This window comes from Thunnus thynnus, chromosome 9 (genome assembly GCF_963924715.1).
Source record: "Thunnus thynnus chromosome 9, fThuThy2.1, whole genome shotgun sequence".
Lineage (NCBI taxonomy): Eukaryota > Metazoa > Chordata > Actinopteri > Scombriformes > Scombridae > Thunnus > Thunnus thynnus.
Window position 1 is genome coordinate 34,940,557 of NC_089525.1, and position 24,480 is coordinate 34,965,036.

The 24,480-nt window shown below is 45.0% G+C and overlaps 3 protein-coding genes across 5 annotated transcripts in view; 2 read left to right on the plus strand and 1 right to left on the minus strand.

The window, feature by feature from the left end:
- rest (RE1-silencing transcription factor) lies at positions 1–13,212 on the plus strand. The gene is made up of 6 exons (XM_067598248.1): positions 1–188; positions 1,782–2,090; positions 2,228–2,821; positions 2,923–3,083; positions 4,881–4,964; positions 9,147–13,212. The coding sequence occupies exons 2-6, from the start codon at positions 1,819–1,821 to the stop codon at positions 10,982–10,984; spliced, it is 2,949 nt and encodes a 982-aa protein (XP_067454349.1). The 5' UTR covers positions 1–188; positions 1,782–1,818; the 3' UTR covers positions 10,985–13,212.
- On the minus strand, positions 12,136–22,759 carry noa1 (nitric oxide associated 1). Of its 3 annotated transcripts, XM_067598251.1 has the most exons (10): positions 22,490–22,759; positions 20,572–21,756; positions 20,162–20,326; positions 19,961–20,074; positions 19,188–19,279; positions 18,967–19,098; positions 18,320–18,436; positions 18,118–18,235; positions 17,939–17,973; positions 14,787–14,938 (listed from the first exon to the last, which is right to left on the minus strand). In XM_067598251.1, exons 1-10 carry the CDS (start codon positions 22,680–22,682, stop codon positions 14,924–14,926), a joined length of 2,166 nt encoding a protein of 721 aa, XP_067454352.1. In that variant the 5' UTR covers positions 22,683–22,759; the 3' UTR covers positions 14,787–14,923. The 3 variants fall into 3 exon arrangements, with proteins under 3 accessions (XP_067454351.1, XP_067454350.1, XP_067454352.1); XM_067598250.1 differs by lacking the exon at positions 17,939–17,973 and having other exon boundaries at positions 12,136–14,938; positions 20,572–21,753; XM_067598249.1 differs by lacking the exon at positions 17,939–17,973 and having other exon boundaries at positions 12,136–14,938.
- The window catches only part of nipsnap3a (nipsnap homolog 3A (C. elegans)), a 6,855-nt gene continuing 4,059 nt past the window's right edge, over positions 21,685–24,480 (plus strand). The window contains exons 1-2 of the mRNA XM_067598252.1: positions 21,685–21,765; positions 23,500–23,581. Coding sequence (XP_067454353.1) covers positions 23,507–23,581 — 75 coding nt within the window. The 5' untranslated portion in view covers positions 21,685–21,765; positions 23,500–23,506. The remainder of the gene's footprint in view (positions 21,766–23,499; positions 23,582–24,480) is intronic.

Genomic DNA, 24,480 nt, shown 5'->3' on the forward strand with positions numbered 1-24,480 from the left:
TGGCTCGCTGTGGAGAACGCGCTGACGTCAGCAGCTGTGCGTCGCTGCTGGGTCGCTGTGGAGGAATGTGCAGAAACTTCTTCCCCAACACTTTTCTTTCTGCGCTGTTCGTCGAAGACAAAAAAAAACACTCAGAAAGAGGAAACAAACAGCAGGAAAGTTTGTTAAAGTTTGGATCGGAGGAGCCGGTGAGTGTCCCCGCCGCTGGGTGAGAGGTGTCCGGGGTGAGAGAGCAGCTGCGGGCCGCTGTTAGGCGGAGCAGAGCGGTGGAAAGTTGTCGGTAGTTTGGAGGAAAATGGAGGCGGCGGGTCGGTGAAGAAGGCGCTGTCCGGGGCTGATCAGCACCACGGCTAACACTCCCACACTCACCGGCACTTTACTCACATCTAACCCGCTGTTAACGAGTCCTTCTCCCGCTGAAAACACCGGGAAACGTCCCCCAACACGTTTAACTCACTTATTTAAACATTTAAATCTGATTGTCGCTGTTTGATTCGACTTGTGCGCTTCCGCAAACTTTCTCTGAAATGGTCGCTGGAAAAAAAAACAACTTTACACCGACTGTTGTCCCGGTTTAACGTCTAGTTTTTTAAAAGTAGTTTAACAGGATTTTCACCAAATATCTCAGCGACAGACTCTGAATCAGTTTAACTGTAAAATGTTTTCAACATGTGGAGCTCGGAGCCGATCAGCCAACTTCACTGTTGGATCTAAATAACACAGATATTCACCACGATGTCGGTGCTGAAGTGTGAAATAACTTTAACGTTTTTAAAGTACTTTTAGCTTGCTGTTAACTAAACTAATATTCAGGTTTATCTGTATTAAAGGTTTAATCGGGTTTTCCAGTAGAGTCAGTGCTCCGGTGCTGGGGGGGGGGACAGACCGCCGGGATGTGGTAATCTGGGTGTTTTCCAGCCGCACTTCTGGATGTTTTTCTGTGTCGCTGTCGACTGAACTGTGGTGCTGTTTCAAAATGGCCGACAGACACATTTCCAGCCTGTTTCCAGGTTGAACAGCAGAGAGTCACATCTGCAGGGATCCTGACAGCAACATGTGGAAGCTGCAGTGATTAATAAACTACAACTATTCTGATAATCGATTCATTGTTGAGTTATTTTAAAAGGAAAAAAAAACTTCCAGGCTCTTAAACCAGGAAACTGTGATTTGTGTCATCGCAAATAATTAACACAAAGTCAAGAAATCTGTAAGAAATATTTGTTAAATTACAGCAACTTTTCTGCATGAAACGTCCAAAATCAACAGACGCCTGTGATTTTGAGTTGTGGCGTTTGGTGTGATGGTTTGACAGTTAAACGTGATTATTTCCTGGTTGTTTGGGACTAACAGGACATTTTTGACTTATTCTCTGACATTTTATAGACTAAACAACTAATCGATTAATCAAGAAAATAATCATCAGATCGTTAGTCGCAGCTCTAGATTACTTTGTGGCAATAAGGACGGTTTCATTCAGAATATGCAGCACAAACTAAAACTACTGAAAGCACAAGTTCACATTTTATCAAGTGAGTCTTAAACCAACAGTCATCAGATGAACATTAAAGCTGTAATCAATGTTCATACTGACCATCAGAAGATCCTTCATAACGACCTCACAATGGAAGTTAATCTGAAGCTTCAGGCAAATCCAGTAGAAATGTTTGTTACTAAACTTCCACCTGCAGCTCAACAGGAAACACAAAGACTGTAAATGTGTCAGATATCCACTGATATGACTGCTGATAATCTATAACGACGCCATGTCGTCCCGTCTGCAGCTTTTTGTCCCGCGGAGGTGAAGCGTTGAACGTCGACATGGCCGCTCAGACGGTGTTCCCCGTGGAGATGTTTCCTGTGGGAGTTTCCCTGATGGAGGACGGTCAGACCCTCAGCGACATGCCCAGGAACACGCTGCCCGCCCCTCAGCTGGTGATGCTGGCCAACGTGGCGGCGGCGGAGGGCTGCGGCGGCGGCGGCGGTGGCGGCTGCGGCGACGGCAGCGGCAGCGCGGCGGACGAGAAGGAGATGATGGAGCTGAAGACGGTGGGATGCAACTACTCGGACAGCGAGGACGAGAGCATCATCAGGTCTGGAATCAGTGTGTTATAATGTAAATGTTGCCATGGTTACGTCTTACTATGAGAATATTAAAGTATTTGAGGACTAGTTTTATGTCACAGACTCAGATTTATCCTGATTAATATCACCTCACCGGTGCGTTCAGGTACAGCTACGACAACCAGAACCACCGAGAGGTGTGCATCATCGAGTACCCCGAGTCTCCGGGCCCGGGCATCGTCGCCGTGGTCGTAGGAAACGACACAGAGGAGGACGAGGAGGATGAGGACGACGGGGACAAAGCTGAAGACCTGTCGCGGCACTCTCAGCCCCGCCCCTCAGCCGGCGGCGGCGGTGGCGCGCCTCCGGCGGGCGCCAAACGCAAAGACAGCCCCGCGGCGACGACGACGGCGGCGGCGGGGGAGGGGGCGAAGAAGAAGAAGCCGTTCCACTGTAAACCCTGTCACTTCCAGGCGCAGAACGAGCAGGAGTTTGTGGAGCACCTGAGCACCCACGCCGTTAGCAAGATGATGGTGGTGAACCGGGTGGAGGGACGCAGCAAGGCCAAGGCCAAGGAGGCGGAGACACCGGAGTCACGGGCGCCATCGGGTGGGGAGGCGGAGAGCGGCGGGGAGGCGGCAGCCGCCGGCGGCGACAGCAAAGGGCTGATCCGCTGTGAACGGTGCGGATACAACACCAACCGCTACGACCATTACATCGCTCACCTGAAGCACCACAGCAAGGAGGGCGAGGACCACAGGTAACACATGACACACCTGTCTACCTGTGACTCTACAGCATGATCAATACATGTATTGATCCCTGTCTGTCTGTCTGTCTGTCTGTCTGTCTGTCTCTCAGGGTGTTCAAGTGCACTCTGTGTCCGTACACCACCGTCAGCCAGTATCACTGGAGGAAACACCTGAGGAACCATTTCCCCAGCAAACTGCACACCTGCAGCCAGTGTTCCTACTTCTCCGACCGCAAGAGCAACTACATCCAACACATCCGCACACACACAGGTAGGACTAACACACACACACACACACACACACACACACACACACACACAGGTAGGACTAACACACACACACACACACACACAGGTAGGACTAACACACACACACACACACACACACACACACAGGTAGGACTAACACACACACACACACACACACACACAGGTAGGACGAACACACACACACACACACACACACACACACACACAGGTAGGACTAACACACACACACACACACACACACACACACAGGTAGGACTAACACACACACACACACACACACACACACAGGTAGGACTAACACACACACACACACACACACACACACACACAGGTAGGACTAACACACACACACACACACACACACACACAGGTAGGACTAACACACACACACACACACACACACACACACACACACAGGTAGGACTAACACACACACACACACACACACACACACACAGGTAGGACGAACACACACACACACACACACACACACACACACACACACACACACAGGTAGGACTAACACACACACACACACACAGGTAGGACTAACACACACACACACACACAGGTAGGACTAACACACACACACACACACACACACACACAGGTAGGACTAACACACACACACACACACACACACACACAGGTAGGACTAACACACACACACACACACACACACAGGTAGGACTAACACACACACACACACAGGTAGGACTAACACACACACACACACACACAGGTAGGACTAACACACACACACAGGTAGGACTAACACACACACACACACAGGTAGGACTAACACACACACACACACAGGTAGGACTAACACACACACACACACACACACACACACAGGTAGGACTAACACACACACACGCACACACACAGGTAGGACTAACACACACACACACACACACACAGGTAGGACTAACACACACACACACACACAGGTAGGACTAACACACACACACACACAGGTAGGACTAACACACACACACACACGCACACACACACAGGTAGGACTAACACACACGCACACACACAGGTAGGACTAACACACACACACACAGGTAGGACTAACACACACACACACACACACAGGTAGGACTAACACACACACACACACAGGTAGGACTAACACACACACACACAGGTAGGACTAACACACACACACACACACACAGGTAGGACTAACACACACACACACACACACACACACACAGGTAGGACTAACACACACACACACAGGTAGGACTAACACACACACACACAGGTAGGACTAACACACACACACACACACACAGGTAGGACTAACACACACACACACACACACACACACACACACAGGTAGGACTAACACACACACACACACAGGTAGGACTAACACACACACACACACACAGGTAGGACTAACACACACACACACACAGGTAGGACTAACACACACACACACACACAGGTAGGACTAACACACACACACACACACAGGTAGGACTAACACACACACACACACAGGTAGGACTAACACACACACACACACACAGGTAGGACTAACACACACACGCACAGGTAGGACTAACACACACACACACACAGGTAGGACTAACATGCACACACACAGGTAGGACTAACACACACACACACAGGTAGGACTAACACACACACACACACACAGGTAGGACTAACACACACACACACACACACACACAGGTAGGACTAACACACACACACACACACAGGTAGGACTAACACACACACACACAGGTAGGACTAACTGCTGTTGTGTGTTGTACAGGTGTGCGTCCGTTCCAGTGTCCGTACTGCGACTACTCCAGTTCCCAGAAGACTCACCTGACCAGACACATGAGGACTCACTCCGGTCAGTCCATCACACTCCAACATCTGTAACATCTGCTTTAAACACAGGACGAGTTACAGAGCAGCAGATATAACGCAGTGATCAGTAGGAAACATTCAGGACGTCTTCCTGTAGGTTCACTGGTGTGTAATGACAGCAGGTCACCAGGTGTGAACTTCAGACACCAAACCAAACCGTGTTTGTGGTTGAGACGCTCTGAGCTCGATGAAACGCCGTTGCTGTTTACGTGATGAGCGATCGATCGAAACCACAAACGTGTGATTGGTTTCTTTCTAAATAAAAGAACTTCAGTTTTAATACCAGTGATGTTTTAAATTGGTGAATTCACACAATGACTTGTTTAAAGGACCAGTGTGTAGGATTTAGTGCCCCCCCCCCCCCCCACAAACACTTGCATCATGGCGGCTCTGTGGAGGAGGACCTGTTCCCTCTGTAGATATAAAGACTCATTCTAATGTAATGAAAACAGGTGATTAAACACTAATTAAAATATTCTGATGAATATTATCTTCCATTTCTGCCGCTCCGCTAGACGCCACTGACTTCTACACACTGGTCCTTTAAGGGTCTGGTACTGGAAACACTGGGTTCAGGACTTGGGACTAGGGAGTAGTATTATATTAGAAGAAATGGTAGTACTACTAGTAATAGTAGTAGTATAGTAGTAGTATGGTAGTAGTATGGTAGTACTAGTAGTATTCTCACCTGAGACCTGTGGTGGTTGATGATTGATGCTTGTGTGTTTTCTTGTCACCATGTTTGTGTTTGTGCTCTCACTGAAGCAGCCGTGTGGGATTAACCTGGTAAAGTGATTTACTGCAGAACTACGTGCTGTGACTTCCTGTGTTGTGCTGTGTACCTGTCTCAGGTGTCCACACGGACACAGAGAGTCTGAAACACACCTGCACATCTGGATTAAACCCATCAGTCTGAAACACACCTGCACATCTAGATTAAACCCATCAGTCTGAAAACACACCTGCACATCTGGATTAAACCCATCAGTCTGAAAACACACCTGCACTTCTAGATTAAACCCATCAGACCAAAAACACACCTGCACATCTGGATTAAACCCATCAGTCTGAAACACACCTGCACATCTAGATTAAACCCATCAGTCTGAAACACACCTGCACATCTGGATTAAACCCATCAGCCTGAAAACACACCTGCACATCTAGATTAAACCCATCAGACCAAAAACACACCTGCACATCTGGATTAAACCCATCAGTCTGAAACACACCTGCACATCTGGATTAAACCCATCAGCCTGAAAACACACCTGCACATCTAGATTAAACCCATCAGTCTGAAACACACCTGCACATCTAGATTAAACCCATCAGACCAAAAACACACCTGCACATCTGGATTAAACCCATCAGTCTGAATCACACCTGCACATCTAGATTAAACCCATCAGTCTGAAACACACCTGCACATCTGGATTAAACCCATCAGTCTGAAACACACCTGCACATCTAGATTAAACCCATCAGACCAAAAACACACCTGCACATCTGGATTAAACCCATCAGTCTGAAAACACACCTGCACATCTGGGTTAAACCCATCAGTCTGAAAACACACCTGCACATCTGGATTAAACCCACCAGTCTGAAAACACACCTGCACATCTGGATTAAACCCACCAGTCTGAAAACACACCTGCACTTCTAGATTAAACCAATCAGACCAAAAACACACCTGCACATCTGGATTAAACCCACCAGTCTGAAAACACACCTGCACTTCTAGATTAAACCAATCAGACCAAAAACACACCTGCACATCTAGATTAAACCCATCAGACCAAAAACACACCTGCACATCTAGATTAAACCCATCAGACCAAAAACACACCTGCACATCTGAATTAAACCCATCAGACTAAAAACACACCTGCACATCTAGATTAAACCCATCAGACCAAAAACACACCTGCACATCTGGATTAAACCCATCAGTCTGAAAACACACCTGCACATCTGGATTAAACCCATCAGACCAAAAACACACCTGCACATCTGGATTAAACCCATCAGACCAAAAACACACCTGCACATCTAGATTAAACCCATCAGACCAAAAACACACCTGCACATCTGGATTAAACCCATCAGACCAAAAACACACCTGCACATCTGGATTAAACCCATCAGTCTGAAAACACACCTGCACATCTGGATTAAACCCATCAGACCAAAAACACACCTGCACATCTGGATTAAACCCATCAGTCTGAAAACACACCTGCACATCTAGATTAAACCCATCAGTCTGAAAACACACCTGCACATCTGGATTAAACCCATCAGTCTGAAAACACACCTGCACATCTAGATTAAACCCATCAGTCTGAAACACACCTGCACATCTAGATTAAACCCATCAGTCTGAAACACACCTGCACATCTGGATTAAACCCATCAGTCTGAAAACACACCTGCACATCTGGATTAAACCCATCAGTCTGAAACACGCCTGCACATCTAGATTAAACCCATCAGTCTGAAACACACCTGCACATCTAGATTAAACCCATCAGACCAAAAACACACCTGCACATCTGGATTAAACCCATCAGTCTGAAACACACCTGCACTTCTAGATTAAACCCATCAGACCAAAAACACACCTGCACATCTGGATTAAACCCATCAGTCTGAAACACACCTGCACATCTGGATTAAACCCATCAGTCTGAAAACACACCTGCACATCTGGATTAAACCCATCAGTCTGAAAACACACCTGCACATCTAGATTAAACCCATCAGTCTGAAACACACCTGCACATCTAGATTAAACCCATCAGTCTGAAACACACCTGCACATCTAGATTAAACCCATCAGACTAAAAACACACCTGCACATCTGGATTAAACCCATCAGACTAAAAACACACCTGCACATCTGGATTAAACCCATCAGACCAAAAACACACCTGCACATCTGGATTAAACCATCAGACAGTGTGAGTTCAGACTCCTCTGCTCCGTGTGGACACTACCTGAATCTACCTGCATGATGTCCTGGTTCAGGTGTTTCAGGGCTGATGTATGTTCTGACTCTACATGTATGTAAACTAAACGAGAACACGCTTTACACACGTTCTACCAGAACACTCTCATGTCTTTGCTACAAAGTTGTTACATCAACATAAAAACTCTTCCGACTCAAATGTTGTAAATAATGTAAAGATTAATAGAATAATTAAATTATAAGTATAAACAAACTGAATACATGTTAATTAAGAGCAGCAGGGTCATCAGGGATAAAAATTTGTATCACAGCAGTTAATATTTTGGTATATATGTATGTGATTAAATTATTATTATAATTATTATTTTCATTATTGATTAATCTGTTGAATATTTTCCCAATTAATCGATTAGTTGTTTGATCCATAAAATGTCTGAAAATGGTTAAAAATGACAAGATGACGTCATCAAACGTCTCAAAGATATTCAGTTTACTGTCATAGACACCAGAAAATATTCACATTTCAAAACCATCAATCGATTATCAAAATAGTTAATAGCTGATTAATTACTTAACTAATCGATGTATCGACTAATCATTGCAGCTCTAGATATGATCATTTCATGGAAAGTCATGTTGGACACCTGACAAATCAATATAGTTCATCAGAATGAAAATAAACCTAAAATATCCATTTAATGTCTAATATTACCATTAATCACACTGATTGATCTGATACCAGGGCTGCTGCTAACGAGTATTATTTTCATTTGTAATTAGTCTGCCTGTTATTTTCCTGATTAATCTTAAAAATTATTTGATGACTAAAATGATTATTTGATTATCATAATAATAATAAATTATTGTTCTGTTGATTCACTAATTGATTAATTAACTGCAGCTCTAATTAATAAAGTGAATATCGAGAGGCAGGTGTTGCAATCTAAATTCATATTAATGTCATATTCATATCATCTCATCGTGCATATTGTTGTATCGCCCAACTTTAAGTCAAACATACATAAACAGCCTGTAATTATGATTGTTGTTATTAACATGCTGATCACATGTGGTGAGTCTGTATCACATGACTCAGTCAGACTCACCTGCTGCATGAACTCCTGCTGTCCTACCTGCTCACTGCCGCACCTCCACTGCAGCAGCGTGACCTCTTTACCTTTCTGTGTGCAGGTGAGCGACCCTTCAAGTGTGAGAGCTGTAACTACCTGGCAGCCAATCAGCATGAGGTGACCCGCCACGCCCGGCAGGTGCACAACGGGCCCAAACCTCTGGCCTGCCCGTACTGCGAGTACAAGACCGCCGACCGCAGCAACTTCAAGAAGCACGTCGAGCTGCACCTGAACCCTCGCCAGTTCCTCTGCCCGCTCTGCAAGTACGCCGCCTCCAAGAAATGCAACCTGCAGTACCACATCAAGTCCAGGCACTCCGGCTGCAAGGTCCCCGTGGACGTCTCCAAGGTCAAACTGCGCGTCAAGAAACCCGGCGCCGACGACACCTCCAGAGCCAGCAAGTTTGAAAATTCATCCAGTGTCGAGGAGGACTTCGACGTGGACGAAGACGAGGAACTGGATCCCATCGATAAACAATCGAGTCCCATCAATCTGTCGATCAAGAAGAGCAGCAAGCCCAGCGTCGCCCAACCGGTGCAGAGCGAAACACCTGACAAGGTTCAGAAGAAAGCTAACGAGAAAGCTAGCTCTGAGAAAGACAAACTACCAAAGACCAAGGACAAGATGGAGCCGGAGAAAAAGGTCTCAACGAGGCAAAAGAAGATGGAGAAGATCAACGAGAATCCTGTAGAGAGCACAGGAACTCAGACGGAGGCCGTACCGGCTGCTGCGAACGCTGACAGCAAGGTGAAGAGACGAGTCAAGAAGCCGCCGGTGGAGAAAACTGCTGTCCAAGACCAGGCAGAAGTAACTGAACCTGAAAAAGACCAGAAGGAGACGGAGAAGTCTGACCAACAGAGAGCTGTGGAAGAAAGAGCCGTGAGGCACAAAGTGGAGAAAGAGGAAGAAAAGAGGCCTGAGAAGGAGAAAGAACAGCTGAAGACTGAGAGCAGCGGAAAGGACAACAAAAGCCTCAACAAGCCGAGGAAGTCTGGATCGAAGAAGTCAGAGAAAAGTGCCGAAAGTGCCGAAGCAGCTCCGCAGAAACCAGACAGTCCTGAGAAAAAGGAAAAGTCGGTCAAAGAAAAGGCAGCAAAGAGGAAAGCAGTGGAGGCTTTAGATCTTTCCAAGAAGTCCTCGTCTGAGACGCCCACCAAGACCAGGCGGCTGAAAGCCACAACTGCCGAGAAGCTGCAGTCGAAATCTGCGTCAGAGGACGTTAACAAGACAAATGATGCCACTCCGACACAACACAAGTCCACCACCACAAAGCAGAAGAAGACCAGGAACTCCAACCAGAAAGCCACAGGACTCCAACAAACGGCTAAAGACAAGACATCCCCCGTTAACATTCAAACATCCGCTCAGCTGCATGACCCGACGCCCGACCCCCCGCAGGACGCCGCTCCCATGGAAGAAACGCCTCCATCGGTGCCGGAGAAGACTCTGGACAAACCCTCAGAGAAGATGGAAGTTTCTCCCGCCGGCAGCTCAGTCGAGGACACGCCTGCTCCCGCTGAGGGCCGCCCCGCCCCCACCTTCGCTAAACCCACATCACCGCCCTCTCTGCTGCTTCCGAGCCAACGCAGCAAACCCGCCGACCCAGAGGACGACGAGGGCATCCACAGCAGCCACGAAGGAGGAAGCGACATCAGTGACAGTGCCTCTGAGGGCAGCGACGACTCCGGCCTCAACGGTAACGGCGGCGCCGGGTCGGGGAAGATGGCGAACGACCCCGAAACGCCCACGGACGAAATTCCAACGCCGACTGAGCTCAAGAGTCACATGTGCATCTTCTGCGACCGCACGTTCCCTTTGGAGGTGGAGTACCGCCGCCACCTGAACCGCCACCTCGTCAACGTCTACTACATGGACAACACCGCTAAGGGACAGAAATGAGGATCCGTATCCATGGCAACGCACTCCGTATGAACTTCTTGTTTGAAGCTTTTTTTTCCCCTTGAAGCAGAAACTTTAAATTCAGGCTCTCGGCGCTGAAAACGAGCCGAGACGTCGGGAAGAAAACCAGAGAATGATCAGCTGTCTGAACGTCGGTTCTTCAGTATAAAAGTTTGATTCTGTATCTTCTGAACACGGTTACATCGACTCACTGTATGTCTCATCATTAGAGGTCCAAACACCCCCTTCATGAAATATATGAAACCCACTCTTACAAACTCACCTCTGGTTGTCGACTCGGAGAGACCAAACATTTGTTTAAAGTCAGCTACAGATTTTATTGTACTTTGTTTTCAGCTGCGTGATTTAGATCTTTGTTTGCACACTTACTGTTGGAAAAACATTTAATCTCACCAACAGACTCTCAAAACGTCACCAAACCTGTTACGTCTGTCCGTATAAATCCGGTGCTAATCCAACCAGGGCTGGCGCTGCAACAGATTCAGTCCGTCACACGTTACATGGTGACAGTTTTGGTATCAGCTCACCAACATGTTCATGTGTCACCAGATCTAACATCGTTGTACCAGATTTGGTGAAATTGTGATAAAGCTTCAGCTGTAGTTTTAAATGAGATCTATAAGACATCAGTTTGTTACCAGTGTGATGTTGGACGTTGAGAACCGGCTTCAGGTCGCAGCACCTTTTGGTTCCCAGAACACCTGCACCTGGTTGAACCTGCTGCCGGGAACGAGTCGCCTCCCAAAGGACTCGTTATGTGAGTCTGTTGCTTTGCATACGTGTGAACATGCAGACGTGTAGCTGCATCATGTTTATCATTTGCAGCAGCAGCTTCATTAGTTTCGAAGGGACGTTTTCTGGAACCGGAGCAGAACATTCTGGTTGAAACGCTGCGTCCGTGACGACTTCCTGTCTGTTTAACTGCATCATCACATTACAGTCGGGTTTCTACTCGGGATTCATTCAACATTTCACTTTGTAAGATATTAAATGTCGGTTGAGTTTGTCCAAATATTATTTTCTATAAGTTGTTTTGCCATTTTTAAAAACTTCGGTGCCTTTGACAATCAATTTTCTGTACAGAAATACTTTTTTTTTTTAGCTCTTTTTGTCCCGTTTCTCTTTTTACGACGTGCAACAAGTTATTCTGATGTTTTTGTTTCGGACGGTTAAACTCTGCAGTTTGTCTCTGAAAGATATTTTCTCTACAGTCCAAAGAGACGACGCGTTTTACTTTCTGTACAGTGTGAATATCTGTTAACTGTCACATAACACACGTAACAAACCTGCTTCCTGAGTTGTGATTGGTCGAGCAGGATTACAGGTTAATGTAGAAACGTCACAACATATCTTCATAGTTCAGGACGGTTTATTCTTCATTTATAAATCTGCATTAGTCTCATTTTGGTGGCCTGTGATGAATAAAAATGAAACTAACATCATCAGTGTGAGTCTAAACTTGCTGTAAAATCTGAATAATCAGCAGCTTGTTTCCTTCGGAGTAATTCTGTGCAATATTCCTTTTTTTTTTAGTTGAGAAGCCAAAGTGAACGAGAGTCTCGTGTTTGTGTTTTTTTTTCTTTTTGCTGTATAGAAACTTTAATATCCTTCACTTCTGATCTGAGGACAGTTATCAGCAGGAAATAAAGAGCCAGACAGACGACGGCCGAGTGTTTCCTTCTGTTTGTTCTGGTGTCACTGTGATCAACCTGCTTCTACTAAAAACACAAAGTAAACGTTAAAAGGACGACGCTGGTGTGTGTTTGATCTTTTCAGAGACAAAATCATATCTGATGAAGATGAAGATGAAGATGCCACAGAGATCCGGCACAACTTTGTACATTTTTAAATAAAGTTGTTCAGAGTGACGCTGCTGAGTTTAATGACTAAACTGAACTTTTTCATCCTTCATGTTTCCTCCAAATAGAGAAAATGAACCTTCAGCTGTGATGAATTCATCAGTTTCACTGCAGGATATAAAACAGTCTGAAGATAAAATCACATCATCTTTGTCCTTTAAGGTTTCCTGTAACTCACTTCATTGATCATCAGATTAGATTTCAATGATTATCATATTTCTCCTGAGTATAAACGTCATGTGTTCACTGTATGTTCAGACATATAAACTAACAGCAGCTGTGATTCCATCTACAGGAGGCAAATTTAACCTGTATGATACTTTTTTAAATAAAAGATTTTCAAGCTGATTCGTTTCTGTTTGTCTTTAAAGAAACATTGAACATAGAAAACATATTAAATATTATATATACATACTGTAACTCTCATAGAAAGACATTATGAACGACTGAATCAGTTTCAGTGAAGCTGCATCATAAACATTCATCAAATATTTACAGCAAACAGCCTGAGTCTCTTCCTGTTTCACATCCACGACAGGAAACACACGATGATGATGATGATGATGATGATGATGATGATGATGATGATCACTTTGTTCCACTGCAGCAGTGAGATCCTTTAATATTTTGTTTTATCTCTTTTTATCTTTGTTGGGATGTGATGTCATATCTGCTCAACCAATGAGGATCAACATTACTGCTGCCAACCTCTCAGAGCACCTGGACACACACACACACTCACACACACACACACACACACTCACTCACTCACTCACACACACACACACACTCACTCACGCTCACACACACACACAAACACACACTCACGCTCACACACACACACTCACTCACACACTCACACACACACACACGCTCACGCTCACACACACACAAACACACTCACGCTCACACACTCATACACACACACACTCACGCTCACACACACACACAAACACACACTCACGCTCACTCACACACACACAAACACACACACACACGCACTCACTCACACACACACTCACACTCACACCCACTCACACACACTCACGCTCACACACACACACACACTCAAACTCTCACACACACACTCACTCACACTCACACCCACTCACTCACACTCACGCTCACACACACACACTCATTCACACTCACACCCACTCACACACACTCACTCACACCCACTCACTCACACTCACGCTCACACACTCACACACACACTCAAACTCTCACACACACTCACTCACTCACTCACGCTCACACACACACACAAACACACACTCACGCTCACACACACACACTCACTCACACTCACTCACACACTCACACACACACACACACACACTCACGCTCACACACACACAAACACACTCACGCTCACACACTCATACACACACACACTCACGCTCACACACACACAAACACACACTCACGCTCACTCACACACACACAAACACACACTCACGCTCACACACACACACACACACACACGCACTCACTCACACACACACACTCACACTCACACCCACTCACACACACTCACGCTCACACACACACACACTCAAACTCTCACACACTCACTCACTCACACTCACACCCACTCACACACACTCACTCACACCCACTCACTCACACACACTCACTCACACCCACTCACTCACACACACTCACTCACACACACTCACTCACACACACACTCAAACTCTCACACTCACTCACACACACCAACATCTGTCTGCAGAGAAAATGTTTCAGAATAAATAAACGACTCAGAGACGGGAAGGATCTGAGCGTCCTCTGCAGGATGTCTGAGTTCACATCTTCTTCTTCTTCATCATCTTCTTCTTCTTCTTCTTCACCACCTGCAGCCTCTCGGCTCCGTGGGCCGACAGTCCGCCGTCCAGCAGCCCCGCCGGCTTCACCGGTTTGTAGGCGGCAGATTTTCGGACTCGTTCTCCCTTCAGAGAGACGATGTGAGGAAGCAGCGGTGGCGTCCTCAGACTGAAACCTGCTGCCGCCGGACCGTGAACCCTCAGCAGCAGCTGCTCGCCTTCCACCGCCGTCACAGCCACCCAACCTGCAGACAGACAGACAGTCAGTCAGACAGACAGTCAGACAGACAGACAGTCAGACAGACAGTCAGCTGTCTGCTGTACTGACATTATTAAAACTCATTAAAAGTAACTTTTGATCATTTCAGACTAAACTGATTCACATTAAATTCAGTTTTAAATGTGTTGATTAACATCCGGCTGACGCGTCTCCTCTCTCACTTTAATCCACCAATCAGGACAAACAAGTACTAAAGAAGTGGTGAACAAGTAGTAAACACGTAGTAAACAAGTGGTAAACCAGTACTAAACAAGTGGTAAACAAGTAGTAAACAAGTGGTAAACAAGTACTAAACAAGTAGTGAACAAGTAGTGAACAAATAGTAAACAAGTAGTGAACAAGTAGTGAACAAGTGGTAAACAAGTAGTGAACAAGTGGTAAACAAGTAGTGAACAAGTAGTAAACAAGTAGTGAACAAGTGGTAAACAAGTAGTAAACAAGTAGTGAACAAGTGGTAAACAAGTAGTGAACAAGTAGTAAACAAGTGGTAAACAAGTAGTGAACAAGTGGTAAACAAGTACTAAACAAGTAGTGAACAAGTGGTAAACAAGTGGTAAACAAGTACTAAACAAGTGGTAAACAAGTAGTAAACAAGTGGTAAACAAGTGGTAAACAAGTACTAAACAAGTAGTGAACAAGTAGTGAACAAATAGTAAACAAGTAGTGAACAAGTAGTGAACAAGTGGTAAACAAGTAGTGAACAAGTAGTAAACAAGTAGTAAACAAGTGGTAAACAAGTAGTGAACAAGTGGTAAACAAGTAGTGAACAAGTGGTAAACAAGTGGTAAACAAGTACTAAACAAGTGGTAAACAAGTAGTGAACAAGTAGTGAACAAGTAGTAAACAAGTAGTAAACAAGTGGTAAACAAGTAGTAAACAAGTGGTAAACAAGTAGTAAACAAGTGGTAAACAAGTACTAAACAAGTGGTAAACAAGTAGTGAACAAGTAGTAAACAAGTAGTAAACACGTAGTAAACAAGTGGTAAACCAGTACTAAACAAGTAGTAAACAAGTGGTAAACAAGTACTAAACAAGTAGTGAACAAGTAGTGAACAAATAGTAAACAAGTAGTGAACAAGTAGTGAACAAGTGGTAAACAAGTAGTGAACAAGTGGTAAACAAGTAGTGAACAAGTAGTAAACAAGTAGTGAACAAGTGGTAAACAAGTAGTGAACAAGTAGTAAACAAGTAGTGAACAAGTAGTGAACAAGTGGTAAACAAGTAGTGAACAAGTAGTAAACAAGTGGTAAACAAGTACTAAACAAGTAGTGAACAAGTGGTAAACAAGTGGTAAACAAGTACTAAACAAGTAGTGAACAAGTGGTAAACAAGTGGTAAACAAGTACTAAACAAGTGGTAAACAAGTAGTAAACAAGTGGTAAACAAGTACTAAACAAGTAGTGAACAAGTAGTGAACAAATAGTAAACAAGTAGTGAACAAGTAGTGAACAAGTGGTAAACAAGTAGTGAACAAGTGGTAAACAAGTAGTGAACAAGTAGTAAACAAGTAGTGAACAAGTGGTAAACAAGTAGTGAACAAGTAGTAAACAAGTAGTGAACAAATGGTAAACAAGTAGTGAACAAGTAGTAAACAAGTGGTAAACAAGTAGTGAACAAGTAGTAAACAAGTGGTAAACAAGTACTAAACAAGTAGTGAACAAGTGGTAAACAAGTGGTAAACAAGTACTAAACAAGTGGTAAACAAGTAGTGAACAAGTGGTAAACAAGTACTAAACAAGTAGTGAACAAGTGGTAAACAAGTGGTAAACAAGTACTAAACAAGTGGTAAACAAGTAGTGAACAAGTAGTGAACAAGTAGTAAACAAGTAGTAAACAAGTGGTAAACAAGTAGTGAACAAGTGGTAAACAAGTAGTGAACAAGTAGTAAACAAGTAGTGAACAAGTGGTAAACAAGTAGTGAACAAATAGTAAACAAGTAGTAAACAAGTGGTAAACAAGTACTAAACAAGTGGTAAACAAGTAGTGAACAAGTAGTGAACAAGTAGTAAACAAGTAGTAAACAAGTGGTAAACAAGTAGTAAACAAGTGGTAAACAAGTAGTAAACAAGTGGTAAACAAGTACTAAACAAGTGGTAAACAAGTAGTGAACAAGTAGTAAACAAGTGGTAAACAAGTAGTAAACAAGTGGTAAACAAGTACTAAACAAGTGGTAAACAAGTAGTGAACAAGTAGTAAACAAGTGGTAAACAAGTGGTAAACAAGTACTAAACAAGTAGTGAACAAGTGGTAAACAAGTGGTAAACAAGTACTAAACAAGTGGTAAACAAGTAGTGAACAAGTGGTAAACAAGTGGTAAACAAGTACTAAACAAGTAGTGAACAAGTGGTAAACAAGTGGTAAACAAGTACTAAACAAGTGGTAAACAAGTAGTGAACAAGTAGTGAACAAGTAGTAAACAAGTAGTAAACAAGTGGTAAACAAGTAGTGAACAAGTGGTAAACAAGTAGTGAACAAGTGGTAAACAAGTAGTGAACAAGTAGTAAACAAGTAGTGAACAAGTGGTAAACAAGTAGTGAACAAGTAGTAAACAAGTAGTAAACAAGTGGTAAACAAGTACTAAACAAGTGGTAAACAAGTAGTGAACAAGTAGTGAACAAGTAGTAAACAAGTAGTAAACAAGTGGTAAACAAGTAGTAAACAAGTAGTAAACAAGTAGTGAACAAGTAGTGAACAAGTAGTAAACAAGTAGTAAACAAGTGGTAAACAAGTAGTAAACAAGTGGTAAACAAGTAGTAAACAAGTGGTAAACAAGTACTAAACAAGTGGTAAACAAGTAGCAAACAAGTAGTGAACAAGTAGTGAACAAGTAGTAAACAAGTAGTGAACAAGTAGTAAACAAGTGGTAAACAAGTGGTAAACAAGTAGTGAACAAGTAGTGAACAAGTAGTGAACAAGTAGTAAACAAATAGTCCAGTAGAAGTAAAGTATTGATCACCATAACTACCTGAGTGTAAAAGTAAAGCAGGACTGGAGTCGTACCTTCATGAGTAGAAACATCAGACTGAACATCTGTTCGTCTTCAGGTACAGATGTGATATTAATGTCATACAGATGTGTTTTACCTTTGTGACGCGTGAACAGAATTAATTTATTTATATATAAATGATATCAAAGTGTTTTTACCTGCAGACGACAGTTTGATGTCAGCCGCCGCCTCCAGGTAACCTCGACCCTCCAGCCTGAACTCCTGAGGAACCAACGCCGGAAACTCCTTCATCCGCTCCGACCCTCCCTGCGGCACCTGAACGCACCACGACAGTAACAGTGTGTCAGCAACACGTTCAAACAGCTGACAGAGTCATGTGACCGCAGAGCGCCGTCTCACCCCCAGCAGGATGTGTCCGGCGTGTTTCTCATAAACGCCGGCGGCTTTTTCTAGACTGGTGACGTGAACCGGAACCCGACCGGAGGCCACAACCGAGAACCAGCAGGACTTCTCCCCCTGAGACATGATCAATAACAGATTATCAATAACTGCCAATCAATAACAGCCGATCAGTAACAGGCGATCAGTAACAGATCATCAATAACAGCTGATCAATAACATGTATTGGATTCATTATATTGATTATATTGATTATATTGATCGGGTGTATTGGATTGATTATATTGATCGGGTATATTGGATTGATTATATTGATCAGGTATATTGGATTGATTATATTGATTATATTGATCAGCTGTTGTATTGGATTGATTATATTGATCAGCTGTTGTATTGGATTGATTATATTGATTATATTGATCAGGTGTATTGGATTAATTATATTGATCGGGTGTATTGGATTGATTATATTGATCGGGTGTATTGGATTGATTATATTGATATATTGATCAGGTGTATTGGATTGATTATATTGATTATATTGATCAGCTGTTGTATTGGATTGATTATATTGATCAGGTATATTGGATTGATTATATTGATCGGGTGTATTGGATTGATTATATTGATTATATTGATCGGGTGACCTGCAGGAAGTCGATCCGGGCCACAGCTCCCACCAACAGACTGGTTCCAGGCTTCAACACAAACGTTCGCGGGACGACGGCCTGAGAGGGAACCACTGACCTCACTTCCTGTTCGTTCAGCAGGCTGAGGAGCTGAGAGACAGAGAGAGAGGATGAAGATGATGAAGATGAAGATGATGATGATGGTGAAGGTGATGAAGGTGATGTACTGTGCGTCTCACATCGTGCTCCTTCATGATCCCCGGCGTGTCGAACAGCCAGTGAGCATCTTTCAGCTCGTTGTAGGTGAACTCGTCAGGTGACCTGCTGGGAGCTGGCGACACATAAAGGTCAAAGGTCACACAAAGGTCAGAATCAGCAGAGTGAGCAACTAACGATTATTCTATTGATTAATTATCGGGACAAACAGCGCCAGCTCCGCGTCCCCACACTGACCAGTAGGGGCGGGACCCTCAGCCGGCCGGCGCGGGAGACGCGTGGTTGAGCTCTAACCTCGGCGGTCTCTACTATTCAGAACACACATTCCCCTTCCATCTCCACGGTCTACACGCCACGGTGGCGGGTGTTTGCGGACTGGTGCGAGGTCAGGGACCTGCAGGCACGATTACGGCAGACTGCTTCATGGCCGGGACGACCATCAGACAGGCGGTGAAGTAGCGGTTACCTGGATGTAACTCCAGTTCTATGAGTACGTGTGGAGCCCTCTGACCAGTAAGCCCAGCTGGTCCCAGTTGTTTGTGGCTGAGTTTCAATGGGAGACAAGCAGCGCTGGGGTTGCTAGGCGGTTGCTACGTCCTGATTGGGTGATGAGTGCAAAGATCCTTCTCAGGTGCGGAGGCGGACAAATAGAGAAGTGAAGGGCTCCGCTAGTACTCACAGAACTGAGTTACATCCAGGTGACTATTTCTCTTCACAGATTCACACCTGTATCATCATGACTGATATGATGTCACACACCCATCATCCAATCAGATGTGTCTGTCAGTTTTCTCACCTGCCGCTGTCATCTCTCCGTCTTCGTTCTCTCCAAAAGCCAAACTGTCAGCGTCGAACTCGATCTCGTCCCGTCTGGATCCGGCTTCAGTCCGGAAGGTTCTGCCCACACGACCTGAACACACACACAGGTGAGGTTTGGATCACCTGATCAAACAGGAAGTGACCCCCCCCCCCCCCCCCCTTCCTCCCCGTGTCTCACCCACTAAGTATCCCTGCCGGCTGAAGTGCTGCAGCCTCTTCAGCTCTTCAGGCGGCAGCTCGCTCTCAGTCTGTCGCGACGCTTCGTTCAGACGCTCCTGCCGCCGGAACATCCGGTACGGCGTCGGATTGATGATCGGAAACTTCAGCAGGTTGAGAGTCGTCCCTGAACGCATCACGACAGGAAACAACAAACACACAACAAAGAGTCAGTTTGAGGTAATTATGTAACCCAAACAAAATGAACCAGGTAAATGTCTTATTGATTAACGAACTTCACTGTTGAAGCTGAATTCAGAGGCGGAGCCTGCAGATTCATGAGACATTTCCCATCATGCTCTGCTCTGTCTGTCTGACAGTAAACAAACAAACATTAAAGTGACAGAGAGCTGAGTGTAGTTTGGCGCTCACCAGGCCACGGGGATATGGTGGCTTTATGGATGACATCAGAGGCTTTAGACTTGCAGTAGTCGGACTCGAGCAGCGTGTTGAAGAGCGTCGACTTCCCCGCGTTGGCGCTTCCCACCAGGTACACGTCACCTTTGTACTTCCAGGACCGCTGCAGGCTGGAGATCAGACCCTCGATGCCGTACCCGGTCTTAGCGCTGATCAGGTGCACGTCAGTCACCTGATCGCCGAACCCGGCGTCCCGGCAGTACCGAGACAGCTGGCGTTTGATCCGCTGCAGGTAGTTGGGCGAGTCTGCGGGCAGGAGGTCGATCTTGTTGCCGAGGACGACCACGTGTTTGTTGGCGCCCACCAGCTCTGGCAGGTCGGGGACGATGGAGTCGGGGACGTCCAGCAGGTCGACGATGAGCAGCACCAGAGCCTTCAGGGGCCGGATCTGCCGCACCACGGCCCGGTACTCGTCCTTGGACAGCTGCAGGTTCAAGGCCTTGTGGTGGTGAGTCAGCAGGTAGCAGCGCTGGCAGGTGGCGCCGCCCAAACGCTCCTCCTGCAGCAGCACCTTGTACTTCTCGCTGGGCAGGTATCCGGGGACGGTAGCGGTGGTGCAGTGTAGGACGGCGCCGCAGCCCGAGCAGCAGGTGTCGCTCACCGGTTGGTCCACGTCCGGAGTCCCGAAGATCTTGTGCTCACCTGTCTTCACCTTCCTCTTCCTCTGGGAGGCCACCATGCTCGGGTCCAGCGGGAAGTCCACGTCATCAAACTGAATGAGAGAGTCAGGCTCCGCCTCCTGCGGGTGCACGCCCTTCAACACCTGCAGCTGACGCTCCAGAGACCTGAGCTGCTTCACCGGAGAGATCTGCTGCTGCTCAGAGATCCGCTGCCGATCAGAGATCTGCTGCCGATCAGAGATCTGCTGCTGATCAGAGATCTGCTGCCGATCAGAGATCCGCTGCTGATCAGAGATCCGCTGCTGATCAGAGATCTGCTGCCGATCAGAGATCTGCTGCTGATCAGAGATCTGCTGCCGATCAGAGATCCGCTGCTGATCAGAGATCCGCTGCTGATCAGAGATCTGCTGCTGATCAGAGATCTGCTGCTGCTCAGAGATCCGCTGCTGATCAGAGAGCTGCTGCTGCTCAGAGATCTGGTGGAGGACGAGGTCTTTCTCCTCCTGACGCGGATCGTCTTCTGGATCAGGTGAGACAGAGGAAGAACAGAGAACAGGTAAATGTGTTGTCCTAGTCCCTCCGGAGGTTTTTTTTGTTACTTCAGAGGCCAAAAATGTTTGATTTTCAGCAGCTTTGTGATCCAGTTTGTGATGTTTTGTCTCTTTCTGCAATAAAATGTCAAAGTAAAATAATGTGATTTATTTAAACTGCTGCCAGTGAAGAGTCGTATGTAACGACTTCCTGCAGACAAACAACTATATTTCAGCTGAACATGAGAACCATGAGGACTCAAGGTTCCATTTATAACCTTTATTAAATAAACTTTCAGCTCAACATCAGCAGCAAATAAAATCATCAATAATGTTATTAAAATAAATCTAGTTTGATGTTGATGTTTGCGGCAGATTATGTCTCCTGACTCACTGAATCAAACCTCATCTGGGAACATTTGGGAACATTTGGGAATAGTTTTGCTCGTCTATGGCATCGTGTTTGTTGGCAGGTGAGATTTGTTCATCTTCCACCTGAATGACGTCAGTTACCGTCACACCAAACGCCACGATTGGTCCGAACCACAAGCAGCTGCTGGTTTGAACATTTCATGAGGAAAAGTTGTGGAAACTGAGATCACAGAATTTACTGGAGAGAAAGTCTGAAGCTTTTTTTTATGACCGTATTCAGTGTTTCATGTTGTCATTATGAAGCTCTTTGTCATCTCTGTGTGTGAGCAGCCCACCTGTCCTCTGACTCACCTGTACAGTCCAGGAACACGAACTGTTCCTCCAGGTTCGGGTCCACCGTGCAGCTCCGGGCGGCTCCTCCGGGTCTGCTGCAGAGCTGGCGGGCGGGAACCCGGCGTGACCCCGCCGCGGGGAGCCGGCGGGCAGGGAAACAAACGCTCCTCCAGCCCGCGCTGCGGAGCGACACCTGCAGCAGCTTCCACATGTTCACCTCACCTTGGAGCTCAACACGCACGAGACTCCCGCAACATCTGACTTCCTCTGCGGAAGTGACGTAAAACGCGTCAGTTGTTTATGTTCCGTTAAAAAAATAGAAAATAAAATTTAAACTTCACATTAAAATCAAACACGTCGCACGCGGACATTTACAGGATCAATAGGCTATAATAATAATAATAAAAACACGTGATTCATTCATGAAAATGAGACTTTTTTAAACATGACGTCACAACTTCCTACAGTTTGAGAGGGGCAAAACAGACAGGAGGTCTCACTCTGTAGAAACTTCCTGAACCAGAAACAGAAACAATGTTCTGATGTTTCTCAGAAAACAAACATTAAAGTAAAAGAAGAAGATGTTTGAATGCTGTCTGTCTATATATAGTTACATAATCATTGCAATTATATTATTATGAACATATTGCTGTATTCTGTGTGCTTTTCTTTTATTCAGTATTCATCTAACTTTATGTCCATTTGTGTTTATATTCACGTGAATCACTCATATCTGTGTTTATATATTTTAATGTTTTATTATTTCCTTAAAAACACAAAAACACACCTGAAGAAAAAAAACAACACATTAAAACGAGCCGGTCGTCTGTGAGATAAAAGTTCTCTTTTAAATGTTCTTTGCCAATAAAGTTGATTCAGATTTCTATGGCTGTACCAGATCGGTTGCTATGGTAACACAGCAGAGATTTGGAGTTGGCTTTCTCCGCGTGGAGTGAGAGCTCTCGGCTACAGAGGATCTCTGGCTGACAGATAACTTCCTCTCTGTTTGCCTGTTTTTGTCACTTTAGTTTCAACATGTTGAAGTTCAGAAGCTCCTCGCTGAGATCAGCTGCTGTGCTGCTCTCACCTGCTGCTGCTGCTGCTGCTCAGGTGAGTTTCACTTTAACCCTCAACTAACCTTCATATAACCAAACCTAAACTCTGCTGCAGCTCTGCTGTTCTGCTGCAGGTTGTTCAGCTCAGACTGCAACAGGCCTGTCAGAGACTTTAATGATCACAGTTTACTGCAGCTCAGTTAGTTTCATAGAAACATCAACATGTGAACGACACATAAAACTCACAGTTTGTCTGCAGATTCATTCAAACAAACCGACTCTGATCTGTTTCTGAAGTCTGTCGTTGATCTTTGGACTGATCTCAGTGAAAAGGTCAAAACCTGAAGTTTAAAATTAACCAGCAGCAGAGAAAAACCTGCAGAGACCAGTTCACCTGAACGCCTCACACACACACACACACACACACACACACACACACACACACACACACACACACACACACACACACACACACACAAATGTGTTTGAATTGTCTTCATCAATAATCCTTTAAGTACTGGAACAGTTACGTAATCTGTAGTTGTAGCAATAACATGCAGTGATTGAAAGTAACTTAATAAGTAATACTGTACTTATGTACAGTATTTAAGGTATTTGTACTTTACTTGAGTATTTCCATGTGATGCTACTTTCTACATTTCAGAGGGAAATATTGTACTTTCTACTCCACTACATTTATTTGACAGCTTTAGTTACTTTTCAGATGAAGATTTGACACAATGGATAATATAACAAGCTTTTAAAATACAACACATTGTTAAAGATGAAACCAGTGGTTTCCAACCTTTTTGTCTTTTGACGTCTTACAAAAAGCAGTGTGTAGTCGGGGTCACATTTCACATGTCTATGAGTTGTTAACAGCTCCACCAAATAGTGATTTTTCCCTCTAAACTTCTCACATGCTTTCATTTCAATAAATGTTCAAATGATCCA